Below are 20,083 nucleotides of genomic sequence, written 5' to 3'. Positions count from 1 at the left end.
GGGACCTCCAGCACGGTGGCTAAAGTTGCTGACCATTACACCACGGAGGCGGACATAATTGTTAACATTTTGATTTTTTGAACTCTGTTAATGCTACACTACACTTTCTTATATCGTAGTCTTACAGGAGAAAGTGACCAACTAACAAAACGTAAAATGTTCAGGAGGGCCATTTAAGTCACTTTTGCTTGGCAACAAAATAAACACCAATGCAGTTAGTCATTTTTAACAAGTCAATATATTATACTTGCAAGTTTAAAATTCCTTGAGATTTTTTTCAGGGCAATATGAAGCTAGTAAGATATCAAATGGTCAATGATCACGTTTTTGTGAAAAAATTACACTTTGTCACTTTCTCCTGTATGACAATATATTTTATAACGTGTCAAATATATTTTAATTACTATGTATTTTTTGTCCGCCTCCGTGGTGTAATGGTCAGCACGCTCGGCTACCGTTCTGGGGGTCCCGGGTTCGATTCCCAGAGGGGGTCAAATAAATATACGTGATTTTTTCACTTAAATATTTATTCAATATTACCTTTGACTGGTACCTGAAGCGGAGGGCTGATCACCTTTCCTTCGTGTGTTAACGATCAAGATAACACTGTGTTTGTATAATGCAGTGCCCTATGCACCATTGGGGTGCGGATAAGGGTTTGAAATGAAAAATGTATTTTATGTAAAAGTCCAATTAGCTTTTATATTTCTAAAAAAATTGTTATCGATTTTTTATGAAAACTTGTTATATTTCATGGGATAATTATGTCAGGAATTTGTGAGGAATCGGGGCTTTGTTTTTTCCCAATCTGGGGAAATCTACCTAGATTTTTGGGGAATTCTGAAAATTGGCGTTGGCAACGCTGCTTGGGGGACACATCGCTCAGTAGCGATGGGAGGTATAGCGCTTACCTGGGTCTAGGCACGGGGGGCAGGGTTCCCACCGGAAGTGTTGGATACGCCCCGTACATGGCGGACTGCGGGCGAGCCCCCGGATGACCGGGAGCCGGCTCTGGCTGCTATCACACAAAACATATTTATCTTATTTATTGTAACTGCAGACAGTTGGTAGAATTCCATATTGAATTGTTGGGTAATATATCCAAAATAAAATAAGGCTTTTGTTGGATTGAATTCTACATTTATTTATGTATACCTTAATACGTGACGCGTTTCGTCTTCTTAGGACATTATCAAACACTGACTAAAAATATTTACTAAATGTGATAATGTCCCAAGAATATTTTATTTATTGTTTCGTCATTAACTTTGTGGTAAGACATGTTACAATGATTAATGAAAACACTTCGTTTTTTACCACTTAAGTTTTATTATAGACTACATGTTTCAGAAGTTAAACTTCCATCATTCAGGTCTGTATAATAACTAAAATATAAAATATAAAATTGTTATTAAAATATAAAAGTAAGGAAGTAAGTAAGTTACTTTCCCCTCTCCTTATTTATAGAACAATTTTATATTTTATATTTTAGTTACTATACAGACCTGAATGATGGAAGTTTAACTTCTGAAACATGTAGTCTATAAAACTCAAGTGGTAAAAAACGAAGTGTTTTCTTTAATCAATGTCCTAAGAAGACGAAACGCGTCACGTGTTAAGATATACATAAATAAATGTAGAATTCAATCCAACAAAAACCGTCTTTTATTTTAAATATATTACCTTACAATTCATATTTATCTATTAAAATCATATAACACATAACATCGAAGTGAAATAACTTCAAAAAGAAATAACGTCGATAAGATATCGCTCACTCCTTTCAACAACGTCATATCGAAAATCGTCAATTTTCAGCTGTCCATGTTTTCGGAATGCCCAGAAAATGTACTATATCCCAGCAAAAGAGGCATATTTTAAACTTAATATTTACCCGCCTCAGGGCAAAAAGTGTTGTTTTTGCATTTTGAAGAAAAGGTATTATTTAATTGTTTTTTTAAATATACTAAATATTTTTAAAATGGAGAAAAAACGTTCAGGTTTTACCTAAAAAGATCTGTTGCACAGTAAAAAGTTCAATAAGTGGCTTGATATTTATTTTTAATACATTACATTTTATTTTAAAACTTTAAAAACGATCTCCTGAAAAATCAAGTTTTTTGATAAATGACGTTGTTGAAAGGAGTGAGCGATATGTGGAGGTCCTCACCAAAAGGTTGTATTTCAAATATTGCACAAATAATTCTTTACTTGCAAATCTGTTCTGTTGACTGTATTCTATCGAATTCTTAATTAAAGTTGCGACAAAACGTGCCCAATCCTGTGTTAAACCAATATGAAATCATTAAATCGCACCAAAACGTAACGATCTTACAAGCTGGAATTCCTGATTATTTAAAATCATTTATAATGAAAATGTAACGTTTTGGTGAACACCTCCACAAATAAAGTCAAAAAGACGTTATTTCTCACCAACTTATTATAATCCGCCTCCGTGGTGTAATGGCTAGCGTGTTTAGCTACCGTGCTGGAGGTCCCGGGTTCGATTCCCAGGGGGGGTAAAAATAAATATTAGTGATTTTACATTGTAATATTTATTTAATATTACCCTGGACTTGTTCCTGAAGCGCAAGAGTGATGACCTTGCCTTCATGTAAGTAATGATCAAGATAACACTGCGTCAATTCGATGCAGTGCCCTATGCACCATTGGGTGCGGATAAGGGTTGTAAGTATTATAATCTCTTCTAAGAACTTCAGAAGTGAGTTTATTGAGATGATAACCGGAAAGATGTTAAAAGACCAAATAAGGAACATGGAAATTCGGAAAACGTGTAGTACGGAGGATATAGTCGGACGAGGAAGAATTTTCGGCTTGTCGTAAAACCAGGTTGTCGGATTATAGATTGTCGAATTACCGGATTACCGGATTACAATTTTACCGGATTACCGGATTACACTTTTATCGGATTACAATTTACCGGATTACCGGATTACAATTTTGCATGCATGCAATATTTCCGGATTCATATTTACCGGATTGTCGGATTATGAGTTATGTGTCTTACTAGAAATCGGATTGTCGGATTGGACACGAAAACGGATGAAGAAGAGATAAATCTTACCGCATAGTGATTTGCCTGAGCCATTACATCAGCTAGTTGCGCCCATCGCATTCTTTCCTCCAGAGAGACCTGTTGAAAGAAAAACACACTGTCAGTATCATCGACTCTAATCCGGTAATATAATTTTTTATGTATAAAACATACATGGTGCCTGTGCAACTATATACTTGTTTTTTATGACATCTCAACATAGATGAAGAAGTCTCTTGACATATTGCTCACTCCTTTCAATAACGTCATAAATCAAAAAAACTTGATTTTTCAGAAGAACGTTTTTAAAGTTTATAAATATTATACAATGTATTAAAAATAAATATCAAGCCACCTCTTGAACTTTTTACTGTACAACAGATCTTTTTAGGTAAAACCTGAAGGTTTTTTTCTCCATTTGAAAAATATTTAGTAATTTAAAAAAAAAATTAAGCAAAACCTTTTCTTCAAAATGCATAAACAACACTTTCTGCCCTGTAGCGGGTAAATATTAAGTTAAAAATATGCCTCTTTTGCTGGGATATAGTACATTTTCTGGGCATTCCGAAAACATGCACAACTGAAAACTGTCGATTTTTGATTTATGACGTTCTTGAAAGGAGTGAGCGATATGTGTTACCATCATGCATTTTCATGATCTTTGTTTGCGATTCATCATGGCGGCTTAAGTAAAGCGACTTTTCTGTTATATCGTGAGGTTGGAAATTCTCACTGTACCCATGGTTGCCAGGTTGCTATTCATAAACTAACGGCTAGTCAGCCATATGCATTCGCGTAGTTTTGTAGGTAACATCTAGTCATTATATCGATATTTTTATTGATATCTCAACATGGATGAAGAAGAATATGGAAGTCTGGATAATTACAAGGTTTCGACCTGTCATAGGCTGGTTTAAATGATCACTTAATATCATATTTCTTCTTTTTCTAACCCATATCCACACCCAATGGTGCATAGGGCACTGCATCGTATTGACGCAGAGTTATCTTGACCGTTACTTACATGAAGGTAAGGTGATCACTCCTGCGCTTCAGGCACCAGTCCAGGGTAATCATTAGAGTGTAAAATCACTATTTATTTTTTTGCCATTGTTCATAGTCTATTTCTGATCAAGATCAGGCTGATTTTCTGATTAGTTTATTTTCAACTGACCTGATAGGGTGGATGTCCCATATTGGGGACTTTGACAGCTCCTGCCATATAGCCGAAAACTGGTGACCCCATCCCAGCAGCGCTCTTTTGTTCCCGGTTCCATCTTCGACTGAAAAAAAAAGGATTTCAATTTAAAAAAAAGAATAGATAATTCAACTAATAGTAAAAAGTATAAAAATTCTCCAGTGCACGACTATGACGTTCGCTTCACATACAACCAAGGGTTGATGGTCCCAAGAGTGAACAGTGAATATGGAAGAATACTTCAGTACATAGTACTATTCTACGTATAATACCTATACCCTTATACCCTTTGCTATGACTAAATTATATTTTATACCCACACACAGGCCATGCCTTTGTGGGATCTTCTTTTGTATTTATATTTATATTTTATTCACTATTACTACTACTACTACCATCACGCCGTTTCCCCGCAGGGGTAGGCAGAGAGGATGGAACGCCACACTCTTCTGTCCTGACATACACTCCTCGCCTCCTTCACATCCATACATCTAGTCATACATGCCCTCCGATTACGCAGACTTTTGACACCGCCAGATTATAGGTTCTGATTGATCTGATCGTGCCAAGTCTTTTTCGGTCGTCCACGTTCTGTTTTCCCTCTCACATTCGCCACATATATTTTCTTAGTCATTCTCTCGCTATCCATTCGCTCCACATGTCCATACCACCGCAAAGAGCTCTTCCTAATCTTTTCAATTATTCCTCGTTCAGCCATACATTCCTTTCTTATATCGTCGTTTTTAATTCTGTCATACAATGATTTTCCACACATTCGTCTGAGGGAGCGCATTTCAACAGCGTTCACTCTGCTTTCATCCTTCCTTTGCCAGTTCCATGTTTCGCTTCCATACATTAGTGTCGGTACTAGCACGCCGTTGTGAACCGCTAGCTTGGCTTCCATGGACATATTCTTATTCCCAATCACATCAAGAAAAAAAGTTCCGACCATTTTTCAGGAAAACTAAAATATGGAGCAACATAAAGGAACATAAGGGAATGGGTAGTCAATCAAAAGTAAGTACTGTATAATTTATAAAGACATTTTTTTAAATATGTATTTTTCTTTTCTTGTGTGTATTACTTTAAAATATTTAAAATATGGTATTACTTATACCTTCATATTATTTATTGATTCGGCATTAACTTTGTGGAATGACATGATTATTTTATTAAAATTAAACACTTGAATTAAACACTTTAATGAGTTCTATGTATATATACGACTAGTTTCGAAAACGACAGATGTTTTCATCATTGTACCAGAAGATGAAAACATCTGTCCTTTTCGAAACTAGTCGTATATATAAATAAAACTGATTAAATTGGTATATTCAAGTGTTTAATTTTAATAAAATACTTATACCTTCAGTGTGAATACCTGCCCACATCTTTTATTCTTAGGACTAGCGAGTGCGTAAGTCGTCAAGTTGGCAAGCCTGCACAGCGCGCTGTCATAGTCTCAAGTTTTCAGACAAGATTTTCAATATTACTAATTATGAACACTACATACATGATAAAACTAGTGAAGGACGTTGGTACCATAAACCAAGCTAGGACACAAAATGCCGAACCCTCTTCTAGTGGAACGGAAGGTCTGCTGATGACAGTCAGCAGTCCGGCTGCTCCTGAGGAGTGTTATGCTCTCCTGATATGCTTCTTAGAGTCTTCATTTTTGACGCTCTAAGTGCGTTTTTTGTGGCAACGGTGTCCGCTCTACTTTGGATTCCATACGTCACGATGGGTCGGACACAAGTTTTGTATATCTTGATCTTGCTGCCGATCTTCATCTCAGGGTTTTTCCATAAAGCATTTTCAGGCATCCTGAGATGGCCGCAGCTTTGTTCACTTGCCCCATCACTTCGTATGACAGATCCGTTTGACCACACAGGTCCACAGCCACAGTATATAAACTTTTCCACCTGATCTACCAAGACGCCATCCACAGTCACGCTACATCCCACTGGGATCCGAGAGAACACCATGCTCTTGGTCTTTGTAGCGGATATAGCCATATTGAATTTTTGACTAGCAAGGAAAGAAGTATCGTTTCAAATTAATGAATGATTTTGACTTACCTCCACATGACAAGGCAGGCCAGAGTGATGAGGATGACCAGAAGAGCAGCTAGACTTGCCCCGACTGCGACCCCCACCACTTCGCCGTCCACCTCACACTGGGACCCGTAGTAAGCTCCAGTGCACCTGCAAATTTACAGATTATTATTTTAATTGAGAATTGGTTTCAATTTGGAAATTCTAAATAAAAAAATTGAAGCCCATTACATCTAAATCCTGAAAAAAAATATAAAAAAGACTATTATACCATTAATTATATAAAACATTAAACCTTGAGTGTAAGTCCCTCTCCAAGCACAAGAGCTCAGTCTCTTTTTTGGAGAGGCACAGCGAATCTAAAACTAAAAGTTTGCCATAAGTATAAATATTTTAAAAATGTATTATATTGTACTTAAAAATGTAACTATATTAAATAAATAAATAAAAAAATTGGATAGAAGAATTATAAAAAATCTGGAGAGACCGGGGCGTGAGTAACAACACCAAGATAAAGCTTGTCAGGAGCTTGGTCCACTCCATTTTTCTCTTTGCTGCTGAAACATGGACCATAAAAGCAGCAGAAAGGAAAATAATTGACGCCTTCGAAAGGTGGTGTTGGAGGCGAATGCTCCGGATTCCATGGACAGCTAGACGCACCAACGAGTCCATTCGCCAGGAACTACACTTGGATGGCTTGACTCCGGCAAATGTCTCCAGTTCTTTGGATATGTTGCGCGTGGACAGGATAGCCTGGAACGACTAGTTGTGATGGGTAGCCTGGAGGAGAAGAGAGGGAGAGGAAGGTCCCCACACGATGGACCGATGTTGTTAAGGCAGCAGCAGGCACCTCGGTGGTTGGAGCGCTACGTGCAGCGCTGTCAAGGGATAGCTGGAGAAGAGTCATTGCTTCCACAAGCGTCACAATCCTCAGTAGTAAGGAATAAGACGGAGAAGAAGTTACATCAAGATATATAATTGAGATGGTATGAGCATATAGGACGCAGACAATATCCATTGTATTCTTGTCAGTGCCCTTTATTATAATCTAAAATATAATGTATACCCGCACACAGGCCATACCTTTGTGTGGTCTTTTTTTTGTATTAATATTATATATTTTTTGTACAACTAATTATAATGTATTGCATAATGCAAAGAAGAAAAAAATAGCTGGTACGTACGAGCACACTGGTTGTCCTCCTCTATACGAGCATGTCCCCCTGTTGCTGCAGTGTGTGGGTGGGCAGGTGTGGCAGTGCCGTCCCGCTCTTCCAGGCTGTTCCGCCCATGCATCTCTCGCTTCCTCTGGACACTCACATCTGACAGGAGCAAGTCAGGTTAGATTGGGTGTATGTTTAGGTTAGTTTAGGTTAATTGAAGGTTAGGTTCTTTGGATTTAAAAAAAAAGTAATGGGTCTAGAAGAGAGCCCTGCGGGACACCACTATGGATTTATAGTATTATTTACTATGGGATTAGTAATTAGATTAGTGGGCTCTGTCATCTTCCTATAGGGGCTAGAGAGGTCTTCTAGGAGATTTTGGAAGCCCTTGGAGATGCTAGAAGTGCCAAAATAAAAGTAGACATGCAAAGTATGTTGAAATCAACATCTATCAAATGTATTGATCATTCTGAGAGGATGATCTCCTACATTGCTCCAACACTGATATTAATATATAAATAAATAAAACCCTTATCCACACCCCAATGGTGCATAGGGCACTGTGTCATATTAACGCAGTGTTATCTTGATCGTTTACACATGAAGGAAAGGTGATCAGCCCTCCGCTTCGGGTACCAGTCCAGGGTAATATTGAATAAATATTACAGTGAAAAAATCACTTATATTTATTTTACCCCCCCCTGGGAATCGAACCCGGGACCTCCAGAACGGTAGCCGAGCGTGCTGACCATTACACTACGGAGGCGGACACACACACTGATATTACATTGCAGAATACTGTATACAGGATTACTGTACAATATTTAACCCCTGAATTTCTTGAGAGTTCCGTTTTTCTGAGTTCCGTTTTTTTTTTAATACATTCGAAGGAATTTCTTGCATTAATTTATTTCATATATACGTATGTATTTGAAATAATATAAATTTCTTAATATAACATATATTTTATATATATATATATATATACATATATATATATATATATATATATATATATATATATATATATATATATATATATATATATATATATATATATATATATATATATATATATATATATATATATATATATATATATATATATATATATACATACATATATATCTAGCGACATATCAGTAATACACTTACTTGAATGATCCCCATACATTAGTGCAAGTAGCCAGTTCGTGACAATCATTCAGCTCCGGTGAAGAACATTCATCTAAATCTGAAATGAAAGCATTATTTGATTAAATACGTAAAAAAAGTGATCACCCCTGCTCATTATTAGAATTAGGTATCAAATTGTCGTAGAGTGGGTTCGAACCAGATTACATAGATTGTTTCACATTCCTATACACAGGACCAACCTGCCGATGGTTATGCCTGTAGGAAGAGCTACCGCTACGTTGAACAATATCTCATTGAATATTGGTCTGTTCCGTGTGTCTGAAGGAGTTTTCCGAAGCGGGATTCTTCTACACCTTTAGCAATAGTTCTTGCATATATTTTATTTTAATGTATTTTTAATGTATACGATTTAAAAACTTTATAGTTTGTTATGTATATATAAATTCTAATAAATTGAATTGAAAAAAAAAAACTCTTCCTAATCTTTTCAACTATCCCTTGTTCAGCCTTTTATTCCTTTCTTATATCTTCGTTGGTGGCTAGTATATTGTATGTGTTAACGATCAAGATAACATATGATGCAGTGCCCTATGCACCATTGGGGTGCGGATAAGGAATTGAAGAAGAAGAATATTGTATGTATTATATATAATAAAACCCTTATCCGCACCCAATGGTGCATAGGGCACTGCGTCATATAAACGCAGTGTTATTTTGATCGTTTACACACGAAGGAAAGGTGATCAGCCCTCCGCTTCAGGTACCAGTCCAGGGTAATAATAAATAAATATTAGAGTGAAAAAATGACTTATATTTATTTTACCCCCCTTGGGAATCGAACCCGGGACCTCCAGAACGGTAGCCGAGCGTGCTGACCATTACACTTCTGAGGCGGACAATTGTTTAGTGACCAATTTTTCATTAACCATCAATGTATTATAGTTCCATCAAGTATCTATGGTGTAATGATCTCTTGGCGTAGCGTAGTATTTGTACCTGTGGCTGATATACTAGGAACACCTGTAATTGATGGTACCTTGCAAAGCTGAAACACTGCCGCGAGGCTGGTCCACCCAGAGAGCCGACTGTCCGACATTGTTGCTCCTCCTCTGAATGACCCCCAGCAGATGTCGCGTGATGTCACCACCTCCTTTGAGCTCTCCACTCTCCTCTAACTGAAATTAACACATTAGTTACGGCAATGTTTTGATAAAACTGTATCTTGAGGCGGGCGACATTAGACAGCTGTTTTATTGTAATACAAGAATGCTCTGAGGTTGAACTCGAAAACAATACAAAAACGGTTAAATGGTCTCTAACGTCTCAAAATAAAATCATGTTAGTCCACAAATCACAAAAGTAAAAAAACATGTTAAAAACACTAATTAAATATTAGAAAATAACAACACAGTTTAACAACCGCCGAAAACTCAAAATCTGCGAATAAAAAATGATTTATGGGCTTTCCCCACACGCGTTTATTGCTTTGTAAGTACCAACTGCCGACTTAAGTAAAGGACAATGATCTTCGTATTTTATTTCATTTTAGGACAAAGAAAAAAACGCACATGTTATATATATACATGTAAACCAATTTTGAAACATTTCTCTTGAATCACTAGAACTTTACTAGAGACATCTATTGGTGAGATGAAAAGAAGCTTTTTTTATTGAGCAGAAACTCTTTTATTAGTATGTGAGGTCTGAATCCTGGATTTATATGATATTTTGTCCATTTAAAAACATTCACCACTTCTACCCATTATAGACAACCACACTACTCAAATTCTTGGAAGTTCTGTATATATATATATATATATATATATACATGTAAACCAATTTTGAAAAATTGCTCTTGAATCACCAGAGACATCTATTGGTGAGATGAAAAGAAGCTTTTTTTGCTGAGCAGAAACTCTTTTATTAGTATGTGAGGTCCGAATCCAGGATTATAATCCTGGATTTATATGATATTTTGTCCATTTAAAAACACAAATAATACCAAGCATCTTACCAGTACAGTGACATTGACGAAGACGCCAGACTCGCCTTCCTCTCCCTTGTAGATTGTATTGACCGAACCACTCACGAACTCATCCGAGTATGGAGTCATCGAGAATGCAGAGTCCACCTAAAAATTACCATAGATTAGGTTCATCTTTCATCCGTAGTTTCAACCAATGGTCCATAGGACACTTCCTTTACTGATCATCTAAAAATTGATCCGAAGAACAAAATACCCCAGTTCATATTTGTATGGAAATCGTAGTACGCAGCTCGCAGCAAGTACTAACTCGCCGCCAGCTGAGTCATAGCTACCACATGCCATCATGCAACGACTGAGTGCGAGTAGTGGACACTAGAATATCTGGACACTAGATTAAATGAAAGGTGAATAGTTCAGTTGTCTCGCTCTCTCGTTATGATAGAACCACATCTATAAGATAAAGATAAACCCCTATCCGCACCCCTATGGTGCATAGGGCACTGTGTCATATTAACGCAGTGTTATCTTGATCGTTTACACATGAAGGAAAGGTGATCAGCCCTCCGCTTCAGGTACCAGTCCATGGTAATATAGAATAAATATTACAGTGAAAAAATCACTTATACATATTTATTTTACCCCCCTTGGGAATCGAACCCGGGACCTCCAGAACGGTAGCTGAGCGTGCTGACCATTACACTACGGAGGCGGACATCTATAAGAGTGAATGAAATAACATGTCGCTAGCAGACATAAAAATACATGGTGATATTTAAGTACGTAGATCTCGCGGTACCGACCGATTAACTAACTAACCATCACGCCGCTTCCCCGCAGGGGTAGGCAGAGAGAATAGAGCGCCACACCACTCTGTCCTTGCAAACATTCTTCGCCTCTTCCACGTTCATGCATCTCCTCATACATACCCGCCGATTGTTACGACTCCTAACCTGACCACTTTCAAGTATTTGGCATACCTGATCGTGCCATGTTTTTCTCGGTCTTCCTCTGCTTCTTTTCCCACTAACATTCGCCTCATAAATTTGTTTTACCGTTCTTTCGTCACTCATTCGTTCCACATGTCCAAACCATCTCAACACACCTTTCTCCTAATTTTATCGATAATGCTTATCTCAGCTTTGCATTCCTTTTTTATTTCACTATTCGCACATCTATCACATATCGTTTTGTCGCACGTTCTTCTGAGAGATCGCATTTCGACTGCATTCAGTCTACTTTCATCCTTCTTTTGCCAACTCCATGTTTCACTTCTATACATTAGAGTTGGAACCAGGACTGGAACCTGGTTCAATTTCTTCAATATTTAAATAAATACTTACGGCTCGGACAGCTTCGTAACTCAGTTGTTGGTAAGGTTCTGACTCTCTGTCTCTCAATTTATTATCCCAGGTAATCTAAAACAATCAAAAAATAGATTTTATTATGTTTGGACACCGCTATGACCAAAAGTTTGTGTTATTTTGCCAATTGTGTGTTTAGCTTCCATACATCAGAGTGACCTATTTCTTTATGGACTGCGAGTTTAGCTACCATGCACACGTTTTGTACCGGATATATGCCGGGGTGGACTGCCAATTTTTTAAAAGCGTTTGTGTTTTTACATTGCTCCAAGTTTCGAACCTCAGTTCAACTTGGAGGGATTTTTTCATGGTGTGGAACTTTGGATAAAATAATACGTCAATCCTTGGCCTTATGACATCTGTTGAAATATCTGACTAATAATTTGTAACATCACAAAGATAAATTAAAGAACAGATCCCTGATTTTTCTTGCGGTCGGTAATTAGTCCGCGCCATAATCACGCCCTATATCTGTCTCACTCTCGACGCTACCCATCGCCAGTGGGTAAGAGTGACACACGATGCTTGCTTTGATTTATTTATGTTACGATCTAATTTGTTTATATTACGATATATTTCAAGAATAATGTGACACACGTGTATTATAGAGTACCAAAAAGGCACAATGAATCCCATCGAACGTTTTTGTTTAGGAAAATAAATCGTTTCTTAACTAAATGCATGATAAAAGTAATCATTTAAAAAACGGCGAAATACCGCCGCGCACGGGCGTCTCTTAGGAACAAAGTTAACGCGGTTAAAAGGTCCTCTAACCTGTTCGATTTCGAGTGTCAAACTTTCCGTCCCGTGCTGGATTATTTTACATTACAATATTTTTGACAAAAAAAGCATATTTTTGCCTATTTTTTGTAGTGAAACTTTTGGATATCCATCATAGATGTTCACAGTACACAATGCACTTTACTTATTATGTTTTTATGGTGTATTTACACAAAAATATTAACATTTACGGACTCGCGGCCTAAAGTATGGCGGCTGTATAAAAGACGCGGCTGTCGTATCTGCGGAGCACGAGCCGACCGGAAGTATTCACGATAAAGTTGACACTAAATTCAAATAATTTTGATATTTTATGACAGTAAATCAAAGAGAACTAATTCATCCATGCCTCGAACCAAATTTAAGTGCAAAAAATTATCCATAGGTGTTGATATAAGTACGTAAAGTTGAAAAACGACTATGCATGCGATCCGCAGTCAACGGTACTTCTATAAAAAACGACAATGGATGCGATCCGCAGCTTACGGGTTAACATGGGGCTATCTATCCAATGTATCTAACTATCTAAAACACATTAGAATACCAGAGAATGCCATGTTTTGATTGAAAATTTAGTTTATATATGTTATTGTTTACTTTCAATATAATATTTTATATTATTTTTTGACATCTCATCAAAGATGAAGAAGAATATGGAAGTCTGGGCATTTACGGGTCTGACGACCGTCATAGGCTGGTTTAAGTGATCACTTTACACACGTGTAACATTCACCAATTCTACCCATTATTGGCAACCACACTACTCAAATTCTTGGAACAAGGTTTCTTAATTGGTTCATATATACAGAACTTCCAAGAATCCCGGCCGGTTAACAGGTTCACAAGGGGCTCGCCGGCCTAAGTCAAATTTAACAAGGGGCTTGCGCGAGCCCCTCCGAGTTCCCTACAGCCCAAAACTGGATATATGTCATAGTAAATGCAAGAACTTACTTTTCTGTCATACATTCGATCTACCCTCAAACTGAACACCATAGCAGCAACCTTTCTGCATGGATCCCGGTGATTCCTTCTCGCGTACCCTGGTCGACAGTGGCAACTGGATATGCCTGAAAAATAAAACATTATAACATCACAACACACATTAAAAAAACTTTTTATTGTTCTTCATTATGGTGTTGGCCTTGTGGTTCTTTTTTAACCGGATCCACGCGGCTCGCATAACCTTATGTGTTTTAACAAAACATGCCCCATACGCGGCTGACATAACCGTATGTGTTTTTACTTTGCTCCAAGTTTCGAACTTCAGTTTAAATTGGAGGGATTTTTTCATGGTGTGGAACTTTGGATAAAATAATACCTCCTCCTTCATCCTTGGCCTTATGACATCTGTTGAAATATCTGACTAATAATTTGTAACATCACAAGGATAAATAAATGAACAGATCCCTGATTTTTCTTGAGGTCGATAACTAGTCCGCGCCATAATCATGCCCTATATCTGTCTCACTCTCAACGCTACGCATCGCCAGTGGGTAAGAGTGACACACGATGTGTGCTCTGATTTATTTATGTTACGATCTTATTTGTTTATATTACGATATATTTCAAGAATAATGTGACACAAGTGTATTATAGAGTACCAAAAGGGCACAATGAATCCCAATGTATGTTTTTGTTTAGGAAAATAAATCGTTTCTTAACTAAATACATGATAAAAGTAATCATTTAAAAAACGGCGAAATACCGTCGCGCACAGGCGTCTCTCCGTGAGGGAATTAGCCTCCTGCGATGTCAATTCCCAGCTGTCAATCCATCTATTTGGTGGTCTGCCCGGGAGCCGTTTACCTTGGGGTTTTAGTGCAGTACAATGTGGGGGAGTCTAGATGGATCCATTCTCCTCACACGCGCATACCATTGTCTCCTTCGTTGCCTTCCCCACCTAACGACATCTTTCATCTAGCATATTTCCCTTATCCTGACGTTTCTTATTCTATCTCGAAGACTCTTGCCCGATATGCTTCTTAGAGTCTTCATTTCTGACACTCCCTAGACCAATGTTAGCCAATGCTTTTGAAAGTATAGATTTATTTAATATATTGTTATCCACCTTGAAGTGTGTACTTTCTCAGCATTTCTTCTCCATGTTATAATGGATAAATGTAAACGTTGTGTTTCACCCTCTCTCGCTGCTCGCTGATAGTGTGTGAAGGAGACGTGTATTAACCCGTGCTTACTATTTGTTATTTTATTATTATTTTATGTTTAAGACTTTTTGTTTCTCTATTAGTGTATTCATAAGTGTATTATTATATAAGATACTGTATATCGCTCACTCCTTTCAAGAACATCTTATATCAAAAAACTTGATTTTTCAGGAGATCGTTTTCAAAGTTAAAAAATATAATGAAATGGGTTAAAAATAAATATCAAGCCACTTAATTTACTGACTTGGCGTTTAATTTGTAGAACTCCATTTTAATTTATGTATTAATTTTAAATCAAACACAGATTTTTCTTCAATCAAACTTAGTAGACTCAAAAAATCTGTGTTTGATTTAAAATTAATACATAAATCAAGCCACTTATTGAAAGTTTTTACTTTGCAACAGATATTTTTAGGTAAAACTTGAATTTTTTTTTTCCATTAGAAAATTATTTAAAAAAATTATTTAACAATGCCTTTTCTTCAAAATGCAAAAACAACACTTTCTGCCCTGTAGCGGGTAAATATTAAGTTAAAAATATGCCTCTTTTGCTGGAATATAGTACATTTTCTGGGCATTACGAAAACATGCACAACTGAAAATTGACGATTTTTGATACAAGTATAAAGGAATGAGCGATATATGTATTATGTTAAGGGCATTATCTGTTCAATAAATAAATAGACCAATTGAAAATTAATATTTCTTGAATTCATTTTGCATTTGACGGGAATCGAACATGCAACGCCAGTTCCACAGTCGAGCTTCCACCTGACTAAGCCACGACGTCTGTCTGAGTCATTAAAAATAGAAACTAAGTATAAAAGAGTTATTCACAAATAGATTATGGTGGTGGGATTATGGTATAGATTGCGTCATTCGGCCATGTCGTATTTGATTGCATGTCGTCAATTTTCTTTAATAGAGTTTTGAATATGAGTTTGGTAAAATGTGCCTTCGGCACAGGGAAATTCTGTACAGGCACGTTATTGTAATTTGAAATTTTGTATGGTGAAAAAAAAAAATTAAATAAAACCCTTATCCGCACCCCAATGGTGCATAGGGCACTGTGTCATATAAACACAGTGTTATCTTGATCGTTGATACATGAAGGAAAGGTGATCAGCCCTCCGCTTCAGGTACCAGTCCATGGTAATTTTGAATAAATATTACAGTGAAAAAATCACTTATATTTATTTTACCCCCCTTGGGAATCGAACCCGGGACCTCCAGAATGGTAGCCGAGCGTGCTGACCATTACACTACGGAGGCGGACTACGAAAAAAAAAAAAGAATAAATAAATAAATGCTTACCTAGGTCGGTCTTACACTTTTCGTTCTGAGTCTGATCACACGTAGAATCGTCTCCGACTATGCAAGTGTCAATTCTAAAAGAAAAGAAAGAAAAAAATTAGATGGAAATCTCATTTGATTATCTTCTTTTTATAGATCTTAGGGATCTGTTTGTGCCTCCGCATGTCTTTCCATCTTTCCATCCGCATGACTCTCAGCTGTCTTTCCATCTTTTCGGAGGTCTGCCTGGGGGTCTGCGTCCTTCAGGGTTGCCTTGGAGGGCGATACGTGGAAGTCTGTCTTCTGACATTCTGTATAGATGATCATTCCAGTATCGCCTTCGTTGTCGTCCCCACCTCACGATATCCTCCGTTTTACACATGCTCCGGATGTCGGTATTTCTAACTCGGTCTCGCAATGTGTTTCCGGTTATGGATCGGAGAGTCTTCATCTCGGAGGTTCCAAGTCGAGATTTTTTTCTAGAAGGATCTGCTCTTGCCTCAATCCCATAAGTGGCTATTCGTCAAACACATGTTATGTATATTTTCATTTATCCGTACCCAATGGTGCATAGGGCACTGCATCGTATAGAAACAGTGTTATCTTGATCGTTAAATACAAGCAGGAAAGGCGATCAGCCTTCCGCTTCAGGTACCAGTCCAGGGTCATATTAAATATATATGAGACTGAAAAATCAATAATATTTATTTGGACCCTCTTGGGAATCGAACCCGGGTCCTCCACCATGGTAGCCTAGCGTATTTACCACTACACTATGGAGGCGGACGAACAACAACAAAAACATGGCAGCTCCATCTGTTGAACGTAACAGCAACACATGCAATATGACGTATAATCTAATCTTGGATTATTATTTAAACTTTCTCTCAATCCGACCTATCTATTCTAATCTTGGATTATTGTTTAAACTGTATCAAAATCTGATCTATCTAGTTTAATCTCAGATATTTTTTTGTATTTCTCTTAATCGATCTAGTCTAATCTTGGATTATTGTTTAAACCGTCTCTCTATCTGACTTATCTGATCTAATCTTGGATTATCGTTTAAACTGTCTCAAAATTTGATCCATCTAATTTAATCTCAGATATTTTTTTCATTTCTCTTAATCGATCTAGTCTAATCTTGGATTATTGTTTAAACCGTCTCTCTATCTGACCTATCTGATCTAATCTTGGATTATCGTTTAAACTGTCTCAAAATCTGATCCATCTAGTTTAATCGCAGATATTTTTTTTTATTCCTCTTAATCGTTCTAGTCTAATCTTGGATAATGGTTTAAACTGTCTCAATCTAACCTATCTAGTCTAATCTTGGATTATTGTTTAAACTGTGTCAAAATCTGACCCATCTAGTTTAATCGCAGATATTTTTTTTATTCCTCTTAATCGTTCTAGTCTAATCTTGGATAATGGTTTAAAATGTCTCAATCTAACCTATCTAGTCTAATCTTGGATTATTGTTTAAACTGTGTCAAAATCTGACCTATCTAGTTTAATCGCAGATATATTTTTTTTGATTCTCTTAATCGATCTAGTCTAATCTTGGATAATGGTTTAAACTGTCTCAATCTAACCTATCTAGTCTAATCTTGGATTATTGTTTAAACTGTGTCAAAATCTGATCCATCTAGTTTAATCTCAGATATTTTTTTCATTTCTCTTAATCGATCTAGTGTAATCTTGGATTATTGATTAAACCGTCTCTCTATCTGACCTATCTGGTCTTATCTTGGATAATTGTTTAAACTGTCTCAATGTAACCTATCTAGTCTAATCTTGGATTATTGTTTAAACTGTGTCAAAATCTGATCCATCTAGTTTAATCTCAGATATTTTTTTTTATTTCTCTTAATTGATCTAGTCTAATCTTGGATTATTTTTGAAACTGTCTCAAATCTGACCTGACTGGCGGCTGTGCGGTGGTCCTTCTAGAAGGAGGAGCTGGTCTGTGTCCCGATCCCGGTACCTGGGCCGCCTCTATCTCTGGCACCGCATATCCCGTCCCAGTGATGGCTGCAACAGTCACATGCCAATAAGAACCAACATTTAAATGATCCTAAGTTTGTACAACCATTTATTAGGTTAAAGTTTTGGATGGAAGCTTTGTTTGCAAAATAAGGAGATTCTGACCTGTCTAAAAAGAAAAGCGTACAAATTCTGCATACTGCCAGTGAACACATATCACTCACTCTTTTCAAGAACGTCATAAATCAAAAAACTTGATTTTTCAGGAGAACGTTTTTAAAGTTTAAAAACATATTACAATGTATCAAAAATAAATATCAAGCCACTTATTGAACTTTTTACTGTGTAACAGATCTTTTTAGGTAAAACCTGAAGGTTTTTTCTCCATTTGAAAAAATTTTTGTATATTTAAAATAATAATTATACAATACCTTTTCTTCAAAATGCTAAAACAAAACATTCTGCCCTGTAGCGGGTAAATATTAAGTTAAAAATATGCCATTTTTGCTGGGATATAGTACATTTTCTGGGCATTCCGAAAACATGGACAACTGAAAATTTACGAATTTTGATTTATTACGTTCTTAAAAGGAGCGAGTGTTACGAAATTTACAAAGCACTTTTTGGATCTCTTGGTATGAATTTTATTTCGATTATTAACTTCCCTAATTTGTACCAATTTTTTTCAACCTTTTTTCTCACCAAGTTTTGCATTTGTTTTATTACTTATACTTATCTTTTCGTTTTACATTATTGTAACTTTTATTTTATATTAATTTCTATGTAACTAACTAACTAACTAACTAACCATCACGCTGCTTCTCCGCAGGGGTAGGCAGAGAGAATAGAGCGCCACACCACTCTGTCCTTGCAAACATTCTTCGCCTCTTCCACGTTCATGCATCTCCTCATACATACCCGCCGATTGTTACGACTCCTAAACTGACCACTTTCAAGTATTTGGCATACCTGATCGTGCCATGTTTTTCTCGGTCTTCCTCTGCTTCTTTTCCCACTAACATTCGCCTCATAAATTTGTTTTACCGTTCTTTCGTCACTCATTCGTTCCACATGTCCATCTCACCACACCTTTCTTAATTTTATCGATAATGCTTATCTCAGCTTTGCATTCCTTCCTTATTTCACTATTCGCACATCTATCATACATCGTTATTTTCTATGTAATCTATCTTAATTCATAATTTCTATGTTATTTTTTATAAAAGCCAGTAATGCTGTTAATAAAATAAATAAATAAAACATCTCATGTAAAAGAGGCAAGCTTGATGGCAGCTCTCGGGAGGCATGCGGAGCACATGGCTGAGCCAACTGAATCGCCTTTTCTTGACGACAGTTGTGACCAAGATTTGCTGCGTCCTACGCCTTATCTCTTCATTCCTCACAAACCACCAGATAAAAAACGGCTTTGCAAGAGTGGAAGAGTCTGCCAGGAAGCCTGGATGCTTCTGTATCAGGTCCGGGAATGCAGTTGTGAGATTTTAATGATCCAAACATACCTGCTGTAGGTTTGACCACACTGCTGGCCCTGAACTGCGTGGAGGTGGCCTCGCCCTCCCCCAGCAAGTTGAGGTAAGTCCGCTTCCCGTCGATGGACACGAAGCCCTGGTCCCCCGACGCGGAGACTATGATGTCTCCGGGCTGTCCGGTGAGTGGGTTCACACTCTCAATGTGAACTGGAAAAACACACCAACTCTCAATTATAAATGCCACCAATATTATTATTAAACCCTTATCCACACCCCAATGGTGCATAGGGCACTGCTTCATATGAACACAGTGTTATCTAGATCGTTTACACACGAAGGAAAGGTGATCAGCCCTCCGCTTCAGGTACCAGTCCAGGGCAATATTGAAAAAATATTACAGTGAAAAAATCACTTATA

At 37.1% G+C, this 20,083-nt stretch overlaps 1 protein-coding gene across 1 annotated transcript; it reads right to left on the bottom strand.

The window, feature by feature from the left end:
- Window positions 1-892: 892 nt before the first annotated feature.
- Window positions 893-19,873, bottom strand: LOC148299304 (uncharacterized; the record flags this gene model as incomplete). Its single annotated transcript, XM_088276215.1, has 13 exons — window positions 893-1,018; window positions 3,086-3,154; window positions 4,230-4,338; window positions 6,332-6,457; window positions 7,492-7,629; window positions 8,626-8,704; window positions 9,644-9,782; window positions 10,622-10,738; window positions 11,935-12,009; window positions 13,687-13,802; window positions 16,215-16,288; window positions 18,116-18,227; window positions 19,697-19,873. Coding segments are annotated over 13 exons (1,442 nt in total), but the record flags the coding sequence as incomplete, so codon positions are not given.
- Between the last annotated feature and the right edge of the window lie 210 nt (window positions 19,874-20,083).

The sequence above is a fragment of the Brachycentrus maculatus genome, unplaced genomic scaffold (assembly GCF_059751285.1).
Source record: "Brachycentrus maculatus isolate JH-2025_06_01 unplaced genomic scaffold, ASM5975128v1 h1tg001194l, whole genome shotgun sequence".
Classification (NCBI taxonomy): domain Eukaryota; kingdom Metazoa; phylum Arthropoda; class Insecta; order Trichoptera; family Brachycentridae; genus Brachycentrus; species Brachycentrus maculatus.
The sequence above is the reverse complement of the archived record's forward strand: the minus strand, read 5'-3'. Positions and strand labels throughout refer to the sequence as shown.